Below are 19,439 nucleotides of genomic sequence, written 5' to 3' on the forward strand. Positions count from 1 at the left end.
CTAATTCTGTTTTATTGTAAGATTACATTAACAAAATCTTGCAAGACTGAAAGTACATTTCTCCTTTCATCTCCTTTACAGCTCAAGGAAACTAGGGAGAGAATCTCTTCTGAACCATTTGCCCTGCCCAAATTCCTGCTGTGGGCTAAGTTGTTTTTTATCTGACTATCCTCTTGGCTGCATCTCTTTGCCCTTTTTCCCAATGTCATTCACACCTACTACCACAGTTGCTTTGGGACTGTAAGGGCTACAGACTCAGAATGCACAAGCTAGTCAGAGAAATCTGATTTGTATGAATGATAGCTTTTGACTATCATTATGTGATATTTGAATATTTAATAATGTCATACAGACTGGCAATGAGCGAGTCTCTCAATGATCTATGAACCATATTTCCATAATTTCTTGAACAAGTAATTTATTGTTGAAATTATATATATATATATATATATATATATATATATATATATATATATATATATATATATATATATATATATATTCATTCTGAGGACAATGCATTCCATGATAACCAAATGCATACAGTTCTTCAGTGTCTTCATGACAACAGCTTCTGCATTAAACTTGAGAAATGCACCTTTGTCAATCTATACTAGTTTATTTGAAATACTCTATTTCTTCTGAAGAACTGCAGATGGATTCAACAAAAGTACAATCTGTTATCTTGGTATTTCCACCCACCCCTGTACCATACTTCTTGGGCTTTGCCTATTTTTATCCTAAATTTATTTCTAAATTTACAACAATGGCCACACTATTACCTTAGCTTAACAAGAAGGTAAAAGGTTTCTAAACTGGCTTTCTAACACCCAATATGCTTCTCTGCAAGTCATTTTTCAGCTCCACTTCTTCCATCAACATCCTGTCCACTTATTGTACAGACTGATGCCTTGATTTTGCCTTGAGTTCTGTGGGTTTACAATTTGCTCCAGTTCCAATGCCTGGATTGAACTCACTACCCTTAGAAAAGATCATAAAACCTTAAGGCATATCCAGAGTCAGATCATTTTCTTTTTTCTTTTGACTTTTGAATCTCTTGCATTCCAAGCATACAGAACAAGCAGGTAAATTGTTTACATTGTAAATGTGAATTTTGTGTCTTAAGAATCTTCTAGCGGACCGGGAGATTCTTAGTACCACTGCCCCATTTAAGGGGCGCCTGTATTCGGAGCCATTGTTGGGTTTTGCCACCATTAACATGATTTTCCTGGGAAACATATAGTGTAGTAGTCTTCCCTTTGCTTTCTGTGCACATGCTGTTCAAGTGGCTGCCACCACACTGTGTGCTGTTCTTCTGAAGCCATTCCAACCAATATGGTCTCCGCCTTCAGTCGATACTGGGGGAGCCAGCTGCCACTCACCAGGGAAAGCTGCGCGAAATCATCAAAACAATTAAAAAATTAAAGTTAGAATATTTCAGACATGTGATGTGACACCCAGAAAAATATGACATACTCCATTTAATCCTTCAGGGAAAGATTGAAGGCAAATGAGGTCCAGGCAGAAGAGGAACATCTTGGCTTCAAAATCTAAGGGACTGGTTTGGACAAAATTCAGCAGCCCTTTTTCGTGCGGCTGCTGATAAAAACAGGATCACCAACGTGATCGCCAATGTCTGATAACGGATATGGAGGAGGAGGAGGAGGAAGAGGAAGAAGAAGAAGACTCTTCTCTAAACTCTATTCTACATCCTGAATGAAGACTTCCCCATTTCCCATTAATCCCAGTGTTGGAGTGAATCTACATTCATCAGGAGCAGGATCTTTTATGTATAGACTATAAAGAGACTCCTTGCAATTATCTCCCTCTTCTTCCTGGAGCATAGAAATTTGTACCACAACAGCTATATTGCTCCTCTCTGGAGTAAGAGATTTGCAATTCTGTCACCATAATCACGTACTTGGGTATTCTGAGATCTTCAAAACTACCCATCTTCTCTGTGACTTTTAATGATTTCATGTCAAAGCAGAAGTCAGGAATGACTTTCATGCCAGATTGACTGGTCTATTAGATGTCTTAGTATCTTCCCACTCAATAGTGGCTTTGGGATACAGCTTTTTGATATAATGACCTATTGCTTGTCAAGAGACTCAATGCTATACTGATGGTAGCTGATCTCTTCTTTTCTTGCTATCACACTCTTTAATTTATTTTCCTTATGTATTATGAAGAATGTTCTCTGAGCTTGGTTGTTTTCTTGCATATGTTTCATTACCCAAACTAAATAACATCATCAATGCTAGTAAGGAGTGGGGGGCTCTTAGTCTGTGTTACTTATCTTTAATTGTTGATATTATTTTATTTAGTTATATTATTTGTTCTTCATTATCATTATTATAATTAGCTATTGGTTGTTTCAGTGTATTTATATTTACCATGAATGATGTCAGGCACAAGCAACAAGAACCACTTGTGAATAGCCTCAAGCAAAAGCTTTCTTATTGTCACCTATGTTAGAAGAATTTTGCCAGACTGACAGCATTCCCTTGGGAACAATCAGATAAAGCTTTGGGTATTCTGGGGAAGGTCAAGCTTGTGCCATTTTGTGCAGTGGAAGGATACTAAGTTTGACCAGTTGTTAGATTCCACCACATGTTTTAATAATTACAGATGTTTTTGTTGTTTTCTAAACTGCTATGAATATAGATTGTTTCAAAAATACATGTATAAAATAACTAATAAATCCTATTTCATCTACTGGATGTTAGGTTCCACCTGTCTATGACACATTGGATGAAGCAACTTGGGGGACAAATTATATTAACTTGTATCCCACCTTCAATATTTTTTATAAACAATTCAAGGCAGTGCAAATATCCAACACAGTTCCCTCCTCCTATTTTTCTCACAGTAACACCCCAGTGAGGCGAGTTGGGCTGAGAAACTGACTGGCCCAAGATCACCTAGTTGTCTTTCATGGCTAAGGTGGGACTAAAACTCACAGTCTCCCAGTTTCTAGCCTGATGCCTTAACCACTATACTTCTTGGAGCAAGATTTTTATTAGTTATACCAGCCATATGACTGTCTAGTTGTTTTTTTAAAAAATTCTGTGGCAGAATAACTCAGTTCCTATCTTTGTTTAGTTGTTACCTGTGAGGCCACCTGTGGTTACTCTTCACTTTTATCCAAATATTTCTGGCCCTTGTTCATCCTAGAAAATCCCGGTACTTCAAGATTCATAGAGCTCAATGTCTTCTTAAGGAACAACTAGATCAAGCCTCCTATGACATTTTGCTCTCATTTTCCCATCACCACTGTTGGAAGTCATGTCTGACATTTTAGAATGTTTCTCCCGTCTACATGATCACATAAGAAATCAGTGTCAATTTTTTGAAACATTCCCTGTGGCAGCAGACATTAGTCCTATGTTCTTTCATTTGTAGCTTCCAGCTTCAGAGATATACCCAGTTTCTAAGTACTTTTTCCTGAAAAAAATGGGATTATTTGTGTTAGTGTGCATTCTGGACTCTACAAGAGACTGCTTCAATATTTGATTCATTGGAAAAAATCCTTAAACACTGAATGCTCCCAAGCAGCAAGAAATAATGTGCACACACATTGCCTTTTCCATTTGCAGTATTTACATAAAGCTAAGCTACCTGAATGGTTGCAGAGAAAACCTTTGCAGCTGCCAGTAATTCTGACATGAGGGAAAAGGAGGACTTGGTAATGCTGGTGCGATGAAGGAATGTATGACTGAGGAGAGACATGTGAAGACAGACTACCCCATTGCTTGTAAGCAGTACCAGGTTGGAAAAGACTATGTCACTTGAATCAGAGTTTTGAAAGTGTAGATGTCTCACCAGCTCTGGTTTTCAGATGTGAAGACCGAAATGGGAAAAGAAGCATCAACTGTTGTGGTGGAAGAGACAAATATAACCATGGAGAGAGTATGGAACACCTCCCTTTTGTTTCATTTTGAGTCAGAAGGAAGGAATGATAATGATCCTTTCATACACATAGAGGGAAAAGAATGTCAGTCCTACAAGGCAGACCAGACTAAGAAATCAGTGCCATATAAGCCAGGGCTATTTTTATTATAAAAGTTAAAGTAACAGAATCTTGCAAGATGGAATATGTCCTCCCCCCTCACCTTATCTTCAATTGCAATAGGGAAGGGGTTTAGAAGTTTTCTAATTAATTTTTTGGCCTGGGCTCAAGATCCACTTCTCTAACTATTGCTTTGGTAGTGGCCCTTCCTCCTGTTCTTCAAGGCCATCCCCTATACCTTCTATAGGGAAATGGTATGGTAGTTACACTGGGAGTATACAGAAACGATGGAACACAAGTTGTATATTTAACACTGATAAAGGGTGCAGTGAGAGTTCAGGGAGAATATGTGATTTTCATTTGTTTGCAAACTTTATAGTCAGCCAGTTCATATATTCTGGTGGTTCATCGAGGTGATGCACAATTCAGCTACTCTTCTGCAGTAATAGGGCAGTATTAGTGTCTATTGTATAAACTGCTGCTCGTTTGTCTTCTGGCCACTCCAGTCATTGTTTTTCCACAATTTTGGTGTGGGGCTCATTTTTTTTCCTTTTGTTTAATTCACGCACATTTCTGACTCCTTTCTCTACTCGTATCTTTCTTTCCAAGCAACCAAACATTAATATTTCACTTAAAATAATGCGCAACAAGAAAATCAAGTAGCCACAAACTGAAATTTTGTACTTCTGGAAACATAATTACAACGGAAAAATAAATTATTGATTGCCATGCTTAAATTTCTCACTTCCTTATTTTATGGCTGTATTTCCAAATTGAATTAATCGTACTGAAATAGCCTTAGGCTTCCTTTTGTTTGGTTTATAGAAAGTAGATAAGAGTGTGTAGAATGTGGGATTTCACTCGTTGGCATAAAATGGTAAGATGATGTGGTTGAACTAGGTGACAGTAGAAGTGGAATAAATTAGGTAGCCTAACTTTTCCAAATCCAATGTCCTGCAAATTAATATCTCAGAAATGTAGCACACCAAGAGCCTGGGCAGTTTGCTGTGGATCATTAAGAAATCCCAGATCTTAAACTAATATAAGCAATAGTCCAATATTTCAAGAAAAGGACAGATGCTTAAGCAGTGATTGATGGGTAGGGACAATGGAAGGTAAAATGAACTATGCAAACTTTCTCCATTAAAATATTTTGCTTCATTATTTTCTCTCAATATTTCACTTTTCAATATCTGTACTATTTTTGCTATCTATTTATATAAAGGAGCCATATGTTTATAATAACAGTTCATATCAAATAAATATCCCTGATCATGATAGGAATAGGCTTACACTATGTCTAAGAAATAAAATACAAATGAAAACAGGCAAAATCAGATGTGATCAGGATCATTCATAGTTTATTTTTTATTGAAAGAGCCAGTTTGGTCTAGTGATTAATGCACTAGGCAAGAAAATGGGAGACTGTGAATTCAAGTCCCTCTTTAGCCATGAAAGCCAGCCACGTGACTTTGGGCTAGTCACACTCTCTCAGCCCAATCCACCTAACACAATTATTGTGGGGAAAATAGGAAGAGGGAGTTTGTGTGTGTTCACTGCTTGTGTTATTTATAAAAATAATAAAAGCTAGATATAAACAAACAAACTGAATATTACTAGTTTCTTGGAGTAATGATATAATAATACTATTTGCCATCTGCATTATCTCTGAAAGTTCAGAGATAGGTTAGTGATAGAATATAAATACTGTTACAAAACAGAAGCTAATAAACAAAAAAATTCAAGCTAAATCTGATTCTAGCTCTTCCAGGATATGAAAATACGTTATTCCATTTGATTTAAACCAATCTACTTAATATAGATTATTTAAATTGATAGAAACTATGTAACCAATAGAATTTCTTTTGATACTATGATTTCTCTGAATACTTGCTGGAATTACAGTATTTGTCTCCAGAAGAAATGAGCCTGCTGCTTGCAATATTCTGTACAATATATATTACATGGGTCACTACGTGCAGTGACACTGAAATTAATCAGACAAGAAATGTTGAACAGTTGCTTTTTCAAAGCAGATATTTTGTGAGTCCCTGTAGAAAACAATTCACTTAAAAAAACTTTTTGTTTGCATAATGATTGCACTGGCGCTTAAGTTCCAAGGACCAAATAGTATTTTAATTTTGTTAAATTTGTTTATATTCTTAAACTGCAGCATACCAAGGATATAGTGTTTGACATTTGTTATTTAAGGACTTGTCAGATTTCACAGCAGGCTCAGCAATAAATGTTCACTCTCCAGAGGCTTAACCCCATATTCAGAGACTTGTTTCCAGGAGCAGCTCAGGGATAAGTTGCTTTATTGCAGACACAACAGAGATCATATATTTGCAGGGTATCTGTTTCCTAAAATCAAACCCTATATCTAGATCTTTTTATCTGGGCTTTTCAGGGCAAAAGAAATTTGACCGTTCTCTTCCCATTTGTAACACAATGGACATGTCTAGCTAGAAACTGTTGATTCCTGATTGGCATCTCAAATCTTAGAGAGCTGTTCATTATATATGTTAGTGGACAGTATATGGCATACCACTGCACTATACATCAAGTGAACTGAGTCAAATTCATCTTCTGCAATGTTTTACCACTGTCTTCTCTAATTTGGCATACTCCACATCTGTTGAGGCTATAACTAATTTGACTGAACTCTGACAACTGAAGGCTATGCTGATATGAATTCTGAATCAAAAGCTGTTGCTCAACTTTTCTAGACAAAGATGGTGAATGTGACATGTAAAAATTTTCATCAATACTTCAAAGACTATTCCAATGCAAATACTTCTTCTTAACAATCATGTCAAAGTGCATGCTTCTCTATAGCGTAATGCCAGCAAAGCTAAATCAGTTTTCTTTCATTACTTCAGCAGTTCTTCATTGCTGAATAAATTAAGACATTAAAGATGCGGGCACAATCTAGTCTGTTAAGAATTACTGAATCATATTAATTTCAGTGGGAAAAAATTAGGGAGATACAGATCACGTACCATTGGAAGACATGAAAGACCAAGTTAGGGCAAGTTATCTTGGAGAAAAGCTACTTATGTGGTTGCTAAAAATCATCCTTGACTTGATAATACATAATCAAAACTCAAATTCACCCACTAAAAATCAATAATTGCATAAGGAATTCGAAATTTACTTTCCCCTCCAAACAAAATAAAGATACAAAGGCATGATATTAGGATTATGAATGATTAAGTTTAGCTCCACATTTTAGTTTCACTTTTTAAAAACTGCTTATATTCATCTGTATGCATACCTATGAGGTTTAACGTTTTAGACAATTTTCTTTTTTTTACTTGCAATTGGATTGAATTGGATTGAAAAAAGCCTCCACTTATGACTATTATCAATGTAGTGAAAAAATGCTCAATGATAACTAATGATAATCTGTCTAAACTAAAAATATTTACTGTTTAAAGAAATATCATGTAAGACATTATTTTGATATATTGTTTTATGATTCTCATACATTTTATGGCTCCCTACATCTCCCACCACTATTACTGATTCCATCAGTCTATATTTTCCTTAGTCATTGTTTCTTATATTCTAATGCAATCATGATACTGATGAACTATATTGAGAAAAAGACTTCCATTCTTTTATACAAAAGTTGAGGGATCTTGTACTTTTGCCATCCTCTCCTTTTGATTGAAATAATTATTTTTTTAAAAGTAATATGATTCATATTCATGTGTAATTACAATTTAGTTGTAATAGTTTATCCTAGGCTTATTAATGCTAAATAATTATATATAGACAATTATTCTTTAATAGAAACTAAGTACTAAGATACAAACTGTATGAACCAGGATCTTTTTTTTCACAGTAACAGAATAACAAAGTTGCAAGGAACCATGGAAGTCTTCTAGTCCAACCCCTGCACAAACAGGTGATCCTATATCATTCTGGACAAATGGTTGTCCAATCTCTTCTTAAACACCTCCAGCAAGGGAGCACCCACAACTTTTGAAGGCAACCTGTACCACTGGTTAATTGTTCTAAGTGTCAGGAAATCTCTCTCTAGTTCTAGATTGTTTCTCTTCTTGATTAGTTTCTATCCTGCTTTCTTGTGCTTTAGAAAATAGGTTCTCCCCCTCTTCTTTGAGGCAGCCCCTCAAATATTGGAACACTCATGTCACCCCTAAGCAGTGCTTTTTTTATAAAAAAAAAAAAGTGCTGGAACTCACAACGTCATACAACCCGCCTTGCCTACCCTACAAGGTTCCATCCAAAAAAGGTGCTGGAACTCCGTTCTGGGCGTTCTATGAGAAAAAAAGTCCTGCCCCTAAGTCATCTTTTCACTAGACTAGATGTACCCAATTCCTACAACCTTTCTTCATATATTTTAGCCCCCAGTCTCCAAATCCTCTTTTTGGCTCTTTTCTGCACTCTTTCCAGAGTCTCTAAATCTTTTTTATAATATGGTGACCAAAACTGGGTGAAGTGTTCTAAGTGGGTCTTACTAAGGCTTTATAATATTAAGGCTTTATATACTAATACTTCACATGATCTTGTTTCAATCCCTCTGTTAATGCAGCCTAGGACTGCATTGGCTTTTTTGGCTACAGCAGCACACTGCTGGCTTATATTTAAATGATTGTCCATTAAGACTCCTAGATCCCTCTCACAGTTGCTACTATTGAGCCAGGTACCATCTATTTTATATATCTGTGCATTTGGGGGGGGGGGTTGCCTATATGTAGAACCTTTTGTCACAACTGAATTTCATTTTGTTAGCTAATGCCCAATGTTCACATCTGTCAAGATGCTTCTGGATCTTGAGCCTATTTTTTGGGGTGTTTTCTGCAAATGTGATGAATTCCCCTTCTATTCCCTATCTAAATCATTTATGAAGATATTAAAGAGTACTGATGATTGAGCCCAAAATTTCTGTTGCTAAGTGAGATAGTTAAGTGAATTTTGCGTCATTTTATCACCTTTCTTGCCACAGTTGTTAAGTGAATCAGTATAGTTAAGTTAGTAACATAGTTGTTAAGTGAATCCAGCTTCTCTATTGACTTTGCTTGTCAGAAGGTCGCAAAAGATGATCATATAACCCCAGGATTGTTTTTCATAAGTGTGAACATTTTTTCAGTGCCATTGTAACTTTGGTCACTAAATGAATTGTAAGTTGAGGACTATCTGTATGTAGTTCCATTAAGGACTACACATTAAATGTGGTTGATTGGCCAGTTACAAATCCATCTGGTGGTAATGCTGTTTATCCCACATTTTTCTAGCTTACTAATAAGAAGGTTGTGGTCTACTTTATCAAATGCCTAAAAAGTTTTAAGTTTTGGATGAAAAAATAAATTATTTTGCCACTATTTCATACACTAAATTATTTGCCATATTCAAGCTAAGCTTTCAATGAGAATTGTAGGATTCAAAATTTTAAAGTAATATAAAATAAAAACACTATCACAAGATCCCATGAAATCCAGACTACCCACAACCATCTGTGACAATATTTCATTTTTCTGTAACAAATGTTCACATGACTTAAGAAAACTAAAACAAAAGAATCATTGATTTAGTTACATGTTAATGATTTAGTGATTTTAGGCTGGAGCCAGAACAAAGAGAATGTTGAAAGACTGATAGATATTGATATTGTTCAATGTGCTTACAGTAATTTCTACTGCCATGGTATAAGCTCAGATAAAAGAGAATACTTGGCTTCTGATGTGTTTCATTAATCCTGCAAGTCTGTTTAATAAAGATTGATAGTGAAATTGGCCAGTAAAGGCAAAATAACTTTGCTGTAACATTTTTACATTTATTAAAATTGGAACCAAATACCTACTTAAATGTGCTAACTAAAGCCAGCTCCTCAATCTGGTGCCTCCAGGATATGTCAGAACTACAGTTCTCCAAATTTCAGGCATACTACTCAGATATATGTAATCTTATCAAACTTCAAAGGCACCAAGTTGGGAAAGACTGAAATAAATAAGTTATTTTAATGTAATAATTGATGCGGATGCCAAAATTAGGTCTGAAATGAAGCAAAATTATTTACTCACAAACCTAACTTAGGTATATAGTTTTGTTTCAAAACAACTTCATTGTATAGATTTAAAGAATGTTAAAGAAATTATATCAAGTTCATATGCTTCTACATTTGCTCGAGCTAAAATTCATAAAATAAGAAAACATTTTAACATCCTGATTGCAACACTAATCTATAATTTGGCATTACATGACAAGTCTGGTCTTTTATTTCTTTTTCTGAGACAATGGAGCATCAATTTCTACTTTGAACTAATTGTAGTATGTAGTTAGGTCCAAATCTGGTTACTTTTAATTAGAGTTCATCAAAAAATGCTAGGAACAGGAATGATTGTTTATACACACAGACAAAACATGGTTCCAAGTTTCTCTTGATGTTTATGAAATGGCAAATGGTAATCAGATGAAAAAAGTTTCTTCTCATTCTTTTCTTTTAGCCATACCAGGGAAAGGGAAAGTGGATTGCATGAACAAGATGCTTGAATCCATCAAATTACATTAAGGAATATTGTTACTTTTGAGCATGAAATTTAAATCAGTGATAAAGCTCTCCCACTGCATATTCAACATTTGATCAGTGAGCTAACACTAGAAAGATGAATTATCAAGATCATGCTGGCAGAGCTACTAGCAGTTTCTTAAACATGAAAGTACTCACCTAAACTGAATAGATCTTCTTATTCAGATTAATTTGAGGGCCATCTGCCTGGTTTCAAAATTAATCTAATTTAAAAACTGGCCTTAGTCTAGTCTGCACTTTGGACTGGTGAGGCACAGGACAGAAATCAATGTGCTTTCTCTCACAGCCTTTCCCTTTTCATCTTCAGTTTGAGGTCTATATTGGAAGAGTTTCAAGAGTTACAAGTTTCAAGTATTTGCTGGTGTGAATGTGGGAAGGGCCCTCTCCTTTTTTCTTTTTGTATCTCTCTTAATGCTTGGTTCTTTCCCAGGTCTGCTAGGTACACTCTCAAAGAAATTAGAGTGAGACCAAACCAAGGGCAGAGAGCCCAAATTAATAAAAGTTTGGAAAGAGTTAAACCAGGCAGATAGAAATGGGTATGAATTGATTTAATTGTTGTAACAGATTTTTTCACCTCTGACTTAACTTAGTATAGGTTGCTATTGTGTAATGACTATTGGAAATTTCAGTGGCCTCTACAAAAGTTACTGATTATTCATCCTCAAAAATATTACTGCTGCACCACCTCCAACAGCCATATGTTCACATTTTGGGCATTTGGTAACCAACTCAAATTTACAATCAGTTCCAGCATTCTGCAGTCATGTGTCCATCATTTGTCACATTTTTTTGCTGGTTTGCTGGTTTCAGGCATTCCCCCCCCCCCAGTTTCTGGCAAAAAATGCCAGTTTGGGTGTATGGAGTTGTTTAATGACCATGTGATTCACAACAACTATGGTGACTCACTTTAAAACAGTCATTAAAATGTTTGTAAAATCAAGTCATGCAGTGACCCGTTTAATAATGAGGCTCAATTGTGGTTGTTAAGTGAGGACTACCTATTATTAATACTGTATTATGCTTTATACAATAAGCATATATTTTTTTTTTAAAATGGAAAAATTTAAAGAAAATTATTAAAAGCCACTCTAAATTCTGTTTTGCCTTAATTTAAAGAAATGAACAGAAAAGTATAATTATTATTTGACTTAAGTGGAGCTTTGACAATGATGTTTTCTTGTTTCTCTAAAATGCTTGATGCAATCTTTTTATGAATCTATAGAAAAAATATATATTTTTCTCTATACTGGCTGAAATAATGCACATAAATAGAACAATGTATATTGCAGATATATATTGTATCTTATCATTTAACTTAAGACATGGTCTTACATAAATCTGCCTACATTGATTAAGCAACTGCCCATCATCTTCTAGTCGGGAAGCCATATGGTACAATAAATAATCCATGCTAGGCTTTTCAAGATTACACTAATTTTTTACTGGACGTCTAATTTCATATGATTGCTGCTTAAAAACATATTTGTCTCCTGTTTCTTACCTGCTCTGGTTATAACTTCTAGAAAACAACACAAGAAGATATCTCACACATTCTGGGTTTATGATACATGGAGGGGGGGGGGAGAAACAACAGGATGAATTGAAGAGCTTACTATTAACAGCTTAGAACAGGGCCATATGCCATGCTTGGCTGCTCCAGTAGTTTGTCCCAGCCAGTCTGACCACTCTAAGCTTCTCTGGAGTTTTGGCAAAAGGAAGAATGGCAGAAAATAGAGTCAAGAATGGAGCTGACCTTAATATATCAAGCGTGCACTGCAATGAATGACAGTGGTAATAGCTCTTTCAGAACTGAGGAAACTAGGCATGGCCTGGCAGAAACACCATGCAAAGTAAATATCCTTAATGTCCTGCAATCCTATGCAAATTCATTTTGGTATCTTCTGGGGAGGGGAATTGAGTTAATAAAAGCATAAATTTATGGGGGGGGAATTGTCCATGTCAGGGGTTCATTTATATATTATATAAGTACTCCCATCTACACCAAAATCTGGTGAGGCTAGCCGCTATACTATTCAGGTACACCCTTTAATAAAACGGTGGTGTCTTCTTCCTACCTATCCACTCAACCTCGTACACTTGGCATAAAGATGGAGCTCTCCCCTCCAGGAGCAAAGCCAGTGTCAGCATTAAGGCTCACCTACTTTTGAACCTGATTCTGTCGACTGAACCTCTCTCTCCATATTATGAACAGAACACCCAGGCCGGGTGGAGAAAGGAAAGAGAGGAAGAAGGGACGCTCCTAATCCAGCTGCTCACCAGTCCCCTGGGCATCTCTCCCTGTGCAACATGGCAAGCGGGTTGTTGGACTGGGTCACTCACCGCCTCTAAGGCGAGCGTACTTTCTATAGCCGGGAGGGGCGAGGAAGACTGAAGATGGAGGTGAGGTGGGTTTGTGGGAAAGGAGATGCTGCGGCTGCTTGGGGAGCTGCTTCCCTTTCGCGCAGCGTCGGCGCGCACTGATTTGTGTCGGGCCACCATTCGACTCAGGACGCGGTGGAGAAACTCCCCCCCCCCGCCCAGGCAGGGGGGACCAGCTCTTTTCCCTTCGTCCTTCCCTTCCCTTCCGCTTTCTGTTCCTATAGAAACCCTGAAATACCTCCAAGAAACCATGGCTGGGCTCCGAAGCTTCTCTCCGGATTGGTAGAGGGGGGGGCGAGGGGAAGGGAGCGGCGTATCGCGGGGAGCGCGCCATGCTGGGGCAGACCCGGTAGCAGCAGCAGCAGGAGGGAAGGCACGCGCCCCCTCCCCCGCATACGAGTTCCCATGGAGACTGGCGCTGCGAGTTGCAGAAGCCCCTCGAGCAGCACCTGTATGGGCAGCTAGGAATTCAGAGCCGTTTGCCTCGGGGAAGAGAAGCCGCGGCTGACAGGAAGCACACCCACTCACCCCTGCAGGACCACGCCACGGACCGGCGCGCTGCCACCTCCGGCTCATCTCTGTCCTCTCTCCCTCCATAAGAGGATAGGTGATGTTGACTCAGAGAGAGGGGATGGTTCTGCAAGTAAGCAAACTGACAGAACGAAAGAAAATGGGCTTGGCAGATTTTCCACAAACATTCACGTTTGCTGACTGTGTGCGCTCCATTACGCGCGTATCTGGGGGGGGGGGCAGGAACCCCAAATGTCTGCTTTGCTTAGTTCTGCTTCCTTTTTCACATATTTTTGTAGCACATTTTTTTAAAAAAAAATAATTAAAAGAAAAAAAATTACATAGATTAAAAAACAATTGAAAGAAAGAAAAACATGAATAAAAGTAAAAGTGAAAGATATCAAGAGGGGGAAAAAAACCTAAGGAAGCAGCTTCCCATCTTCTTTGTGGTACTTATATAGTTCTATGGGCAGAATTAACGCATACATGGTACTGACTTGTACATGGTGCTGATGTTTTCTCCTCGACAAACATATCTTATGTATAAGGAATATCAGGTGTTGAGAAGAAAGGGCAGGGAGCGCTTGGTCATCTTCATGCTCTGTTGGTGAGCAGTAGAAGCACTTGGCTAGTTGCTCTTAAAAGCCAAAATCTTGAACTTAAGTTCTATTCAGGTATGTTTCAGGCAAGATGGGTTCCATACAAAGAATAGGCTTCAAGACTCTTGATACCAACCCTCTTCTTAATTTCACATATTAAGCGTCAGAACATAAGTCTATATTATGCACAGCATTTCCTTTTTCTGACATCAGTGTTCATACTTAAAGATTGGAAGTCTTCCACCCAATGTTGCAGTGGATCTATAATGAAGTCCTGCCCTTTCTGCATATAGAATTTCAGGTTGGTTATGCATGGAATCCTCTTCCTATGAATAAAGGAATTATGGGTTTGGTCTGATGCAGAGAAGCAGTAGTTATACTTTCTTAGCACAGTGCGTGATCTCTTCTCCTGTGAATACAGTTTTATGCTATTACAGACAATATGATGGATTATGATAGTATGTACTTTTCACAATTTTTACTCTGGAATAGTGTAATATTGTATACATGATTAAAAGAAGCACCCTCAGGTTTCTGTATTGAATATAAGACCATTGACAAACTCTTTTAATCTTGCCTTGGTATATGTATACACACAAAGGCTTATTCCACAGGGTATTTTTGAGTCCTGGGACTGGATTGAAATTCTGTACAATGTAGCTTGTACAAAAACAGACTCAATATCATTTTAGATGACTTTTCCCTTCTTTCTTCTGCACCAAGAGCATTTTCCCCTGAATTCAAGATCTCAGAATTAGGCCTAGGTGTATATGCAGCTTATGATGAAAGTTTATATATATGTATGCTATTTTAAATCCTATCTAGAACCTAATTCTAGAATTAAGGAAAAGCTTACAGAGATGGTAACTTTCTCTCAAATTGATAGTTGGCCTGTTCTTACCTAATAACCTTTGGTTTCTTGTTTTGTTTTTTGTTTTTATCTTATTTAATTTATTTTATGTCTTTATAGGTGTCATTTCATACCCTGAATGCACCCAGAAGCAACAACTTGCAGCTTGTGGAGCATTGATGACACATGGCTTGTAAAGATGCCTTTGGTTGCATTTTGGTTTAACTGTAGCTCCTGGGTGGTCTTCAGGGAAGCTTCAGGTGGAATATATTACAGTAGTAAATTGTGAAATGACTAAAATATGAGTAACCACATGAAGAGCTTCCTATTCTAACAATGGGCACAGCTAGCACACAATATAATGACCCATGTAATGATCCTCCTGGCCACAGCTGCCACTTGCATTTTTGGCAGTAATTGTGAGTCTAGAAGGATTCCCAAGTTGCATATTACTCTTGAATGGGGAAGAGCCATGTCATCCAACAGCAAGGGTGCATCATCTTCTAGCACCACACCATGTTTTTGCCTTACTTAATTACTGTTTCAAAGTGCTCTCCATCCTCTTCTGGTCTTCATTATACTTTGAACAATTCTATTCAGAAGTACAAAACTGCCCAATCAAACTCATTTTTCCCAGTCTCCATTTATCTGTATAAAAATCCATAAATCAGCTTCAAGAGCCATTGCTATCTGTGCCATTACAGGTAATCCTCAGTTAACAACCACTTACTCAGCAACTGTTTGAAGTTGTGATGATGCTGAACAAATGGTACTTTCAATCAGTCCTCCAAGTTTGGCCCATTAGAGCAACTCTTGGTCATGTGATTGTGATTCAGGTGCTTGGAAACCAGCTCACATTTATTATGGTCGCAGCAGCCTACGGTCATGTAATAACCATTTGTGACCTTCCCTGCTTGCTTTCTACAAGCAGAGACAATAGGAAAGCAGCAGCACACCATCTTCTGCCTGCCTGTATCTGTGTGGCACCACAACACCTTTTCCCAATCCTGTGCTTGCATGGCACTGTAACAATCACCTCCTGCTGGCCTGCTCATGTGTCACCTGGACTTGCAACTTCTTACTGGATTTGCCATTGACTTTGCTTATTGGAAGCAACAGGAAGTCGCAAATCATGGTCATGTGAGGTCCTTGCTTAACAACCTATGATCTTTCCTTAATGATGGCAATGGGGACTGCTGTGATTGTCATCACTAAATGATGTGGTCTTGTGACATCCCTTTTATGGCTACATCACTTAGCCTGCTTGTATCTGTGTAGCACCACAATACAGTAATTAAGCAAGAACTACCTGTATAATTGCCAGGTATTTTGCAAACCTCAGTATTTTTCCTTAAAGTTCTGTCTGAAGCTCCACCACTAATACCAACATGGCATCTGATTGAACTTCTGAACAACAACAACAAAAAAAATTGTACCACACCATCTGGAACCACTTGTTTCCTATAAGAACTGTTTCTTAAGGGAATGTAAATTAAGATTTACTTCCCTTATCAGCCAAGAAAGTACAAACTATTTTGTTTGGGTGCCTGCTCATATTCATGGATGTGTGAAGAATGGGTAAGAAACCATAGTTGAATGTAAGTTCATCACAGTTTGCATTACTTGGAATTATTTTTTTTTAAAAGTCAATATATAGCTGATAATACATTACTCGTCTTGTTAAGTGTCAGTATTTCTATATATTCACACATACACAAGTCCTGAGATATAATTAAGCAGAACTTGTTCATTATGTTTAATTTGAAACAAACGTTTAAAAAAATGCTCAAATGTATTATTCTTTATTAGATCACCTCTTGAAGGATAAAGCCAACAGCTGGTATGTCTTGGCTTATATTAGTATCATATTATGAGACCAATTTCAGGAAATATTCATTAAGTTGCAAAAATGGCTCTTTTGTTTGACATATCTATATTAATAAAATATTGTCATGGAAATACATTCCAAGTCCTTGTCTTCATTGAGAATCCAGCATGCCTTCTCTGGGAAACTATTTTACAAGAGCTTACCAGAAAAAAAGGTGACCTAGAACATAAGTAGTATTGAATTGAGATTCATCATGCTCATACGATGATTAAATCTTTTTATTTTAAAAAAAATCTTATCAGAATAACAGTTTTTATACTATTATAGCCATCATTACTTACTGAATAGTTATAATCTAGAGTACTATTGAAATGAGTTCCTTTTGCTTCCTCCAAGGTCTGCACTGATCAGATTCCTACTAGCAATTGTTTTGATGTGCATTATTCCTTTCTTTCAGAGTTTAATGTAGGTTTCATAACTGCATCAATTAAATATTTGATAGTTTCAGAAACAAGAAAAAAATGGCAATAGTTTCCAAGAAAATGCACTGCAAATTTTGGTAAATATAGAAATGTGTCAAAGGGGTAATTTGCTTCAATGAAGGTTTGCAAGAAGCTTCGAAGCAGCTTTTATGAAGCAATGCACCTTTTTTCATTTCTTTTTTTTAACTGCCTCCTATTATTTATTTATTTTTAATTTTAATTTTTCCTTTTTCTCTTTACAAACAACAAAATACAAAGTACATTTTTTCTTTTTTCTTAACAGTACTATGTCCTATATCTCTTGCAATTATTTGCATTTATTTACATTACTTCTCATACTTTTTTATTCCTCAATTCTACAAGTAAAGTTTTACACAAAGATTTTTAAACTAAAAATGAGGCTGCTTTGTTTTTATTTTTTCCAATACAGCTATCTAGCAGTTCCAATAGCTAAAAAAGGTTTCTTATGATATTTCTGAATTTTACATTTTATATTAAAAATTTTAAATACAATAATAACCAATACAAGTTAAACTCAGAAAAAGAGATAAGGAGAAAAACTAAATAATGCAAAGAAATATAAAAGAAAACTAGAAAAAAGGAAAAAGCATAATAAAGAAAAACTATGTAAAGAAATAACTTCCACTTCAACATAAGTAATAAAAATGATAATTCATCACCTCCTATAAAGTTACAAGCAAATATTTCTTCCCATAACTCATCCCTTTTATATGCAAAACCATAAATCCTTATTTTTTTCAATCTTATTGTGAACAAAAAGTCCATAAAGGGTTACCAGAGCTGAATAAAAACATGTTTTATTTTAATCTTCCTGAAACTACAATAACTTTATATTCCTTTCTTTTACTTCTAACAATCTTGATCTTTAATTCATTCAGATGTTCTCTCCCCCCCCCCCACGTAAAAGCTTTTTCCGAGGCTTTAGCAGGCTTCTTTTATAAATTGGAAAATCGTTATCCAGGTCAATGTCTTGGTTTGTCTTTTGTATTTCTCCTTTGATTTCCAAAGCTTTAACCAGCTTCTTTTGTGTAGCTAGTAAAAAGTACTTATCAGGGTCATCCTCTTGGCTCTTGTAATCATACTTTTTCTTTTCATTCGTATTTCTGATTTGAATGTCTTGCTTTTTTGTAATCCACACTATTTTTAATCCAATATTTTTGATTCCACTATTGGTGTATCAAACAAAATTTGTTTCACATTTGTTATTCCTTCATTAACATCTTTTAGACATAGTCTATCCATAGAAGCAGACCATTACGGTTATTTTGGTTACTAATTTCTGGTACCATTGAACATCCCTTTTAATATTTCAAATGAATATTTCGTGTCATTTTGTAAATCCTAATCCCAAAGACATTTTTTTGTGTCATGTCTGGAATTTAGTCCGCTCTAGTGTCCAATTTAAATCATAAGATCTCTCATCTCTGTTATGATTTATATTAGTCAAAATTCTGGTTCTCACAAAAGCTGTTTATTTTAATAGTTAATTTCAAAATAGTAAAAGTTTCACTATTCCAAATTTGTCTGGACCCTTAATTCATTTACAACTTTTTAGTTCAAAATCTTGGGTAGTTTTTTGCTGTTTATTTTAAATTCTTTAGCTTCTTAAATTTATAGTTTTTTCTTTTGTTCAGGAATAAAGAGAAACTCACAATGATTTTTCAGTTTGTCATTCCAAATTCCTCTGATATGCTTAAGATATTTAAATAAGCAATTTACAGAAGTGATTGAAAATGGGGTTAGCCAACTTTAATGGACACTGACCATAGTTGGAAGCTTGATGATAATCTCATTGTCTCCCATGACTCAGACCTGCTGGAAACTGCTATGCTGTGGTCTCCTAATAAGAAGCAGCTGTTTTGAAAGCAGCTGTTATGGTGCAGGTGTCCAGAGTACTTATCCATAGAGGGTCTAAAGAACCAGTGTGCTATCCCTCTCTTTCACACACACATATACTCACACACCACACACGTAAGGAGTCTTGATTAAGGCTTCTGAGCCTGAATTGGTATTCCCTAGCAATTCCCTGTACCAGGTCAACTTAAATGAGTTCCACAGGATACGCAAATGAAGCCAATATTAATCCTCAAGGTAAAGGCGAATCCAGTCCAGTAGGCAAAAGCACGTTTCCAAGGCAAAGGCAAGTTCCAAGGGAAAGGCAAGTCCACAGGCAAAGACAAATCCTCAGGGCAAAGGCAAGGC

General features: G+C 36.5%; 2 protein-coding genes across 6 annotated transcripts in view; one reads left to right on the top strand and one right to left on the bottom strand.

Moving 5' to 3' along the window:
• The window catches only part of NOL4 (nucleolar protein 4), a 137,007-nt gene that overhangs the window by 17,886 nt on the left and 99,682 nt on the right, over positions 1-19,439 (top strand). Inside the window, exon 1 of one of the 5 annotated variants that reach the window (XM_039333642.1) lies at positions 13,458-13,590. The exons of the other annotated variants lie outside the window; for them this stretch is intronic. Within the exon in view, the coding sequence (XP_039189576.1) occupies positions 13,558-13,590 (33 nt within the window). The 5' untranslated portion in view covers positions 13,458-13,557. Of the gene's footprint in view, positions 1-13,457; positions 13,591-19,439 lie in introns of those variants that run through there. 5 annotated transcript variants of the gene reach the window in all.
• On the bottom strand, positions 514-13,589 carry LOC120303809. The gene is made up of 2 exons (XM_039333644.1): positions 12,909-13,589; positions 514-1,391 (listed from the first exon to the last, which is right to left on the bottom strand). The coding sequence occupies exons 1-2, from the start codon at positions 13,542-13,544 to the stop codon at positions 1,215-1,217; spliced, it is 813 nt and encodes a 270-aa protein (XP_039189578.1). The 5' UTR covers positions 13,545-13,589; the 3' UTR covers positions 514-1,214.

The sequence above is a fragment of the Crotalus tigris genome, unplaced genomic scaffold (assembly GCF_016545835.1).
Source record: "Crotalus tigris isolate CLP2741 ecotype Arizona unplaced genomic scaffold, ASM1654583v1 scf7180000024506.7606697, whole genome shotgun sequence".
Lineage (NCBI taxonomy): Eukaryota > Metazoa > Chordata > Lepidosauria > Squamata > Viperidae > Crotalus > Crotalus tigris.

Bases quoted from the DNA above. Each gene is read 5' to 3' on its own strand.
- LOC120303809 (XM_039333644.1), bottom strand. From the start codon at position 13,544: ATGGAGGGAGAGAGGACAGAGATGAGCCGGAGGTGGCAGCGCGCCGGT. The intron at 1,392-12,908 runs GTGAGTGACCCA...GATTTCGCGCAG, and splicing joins GTACGCTCGCCTTAGAGGCG to CTTTCCCTGGTGAGTGGCAG.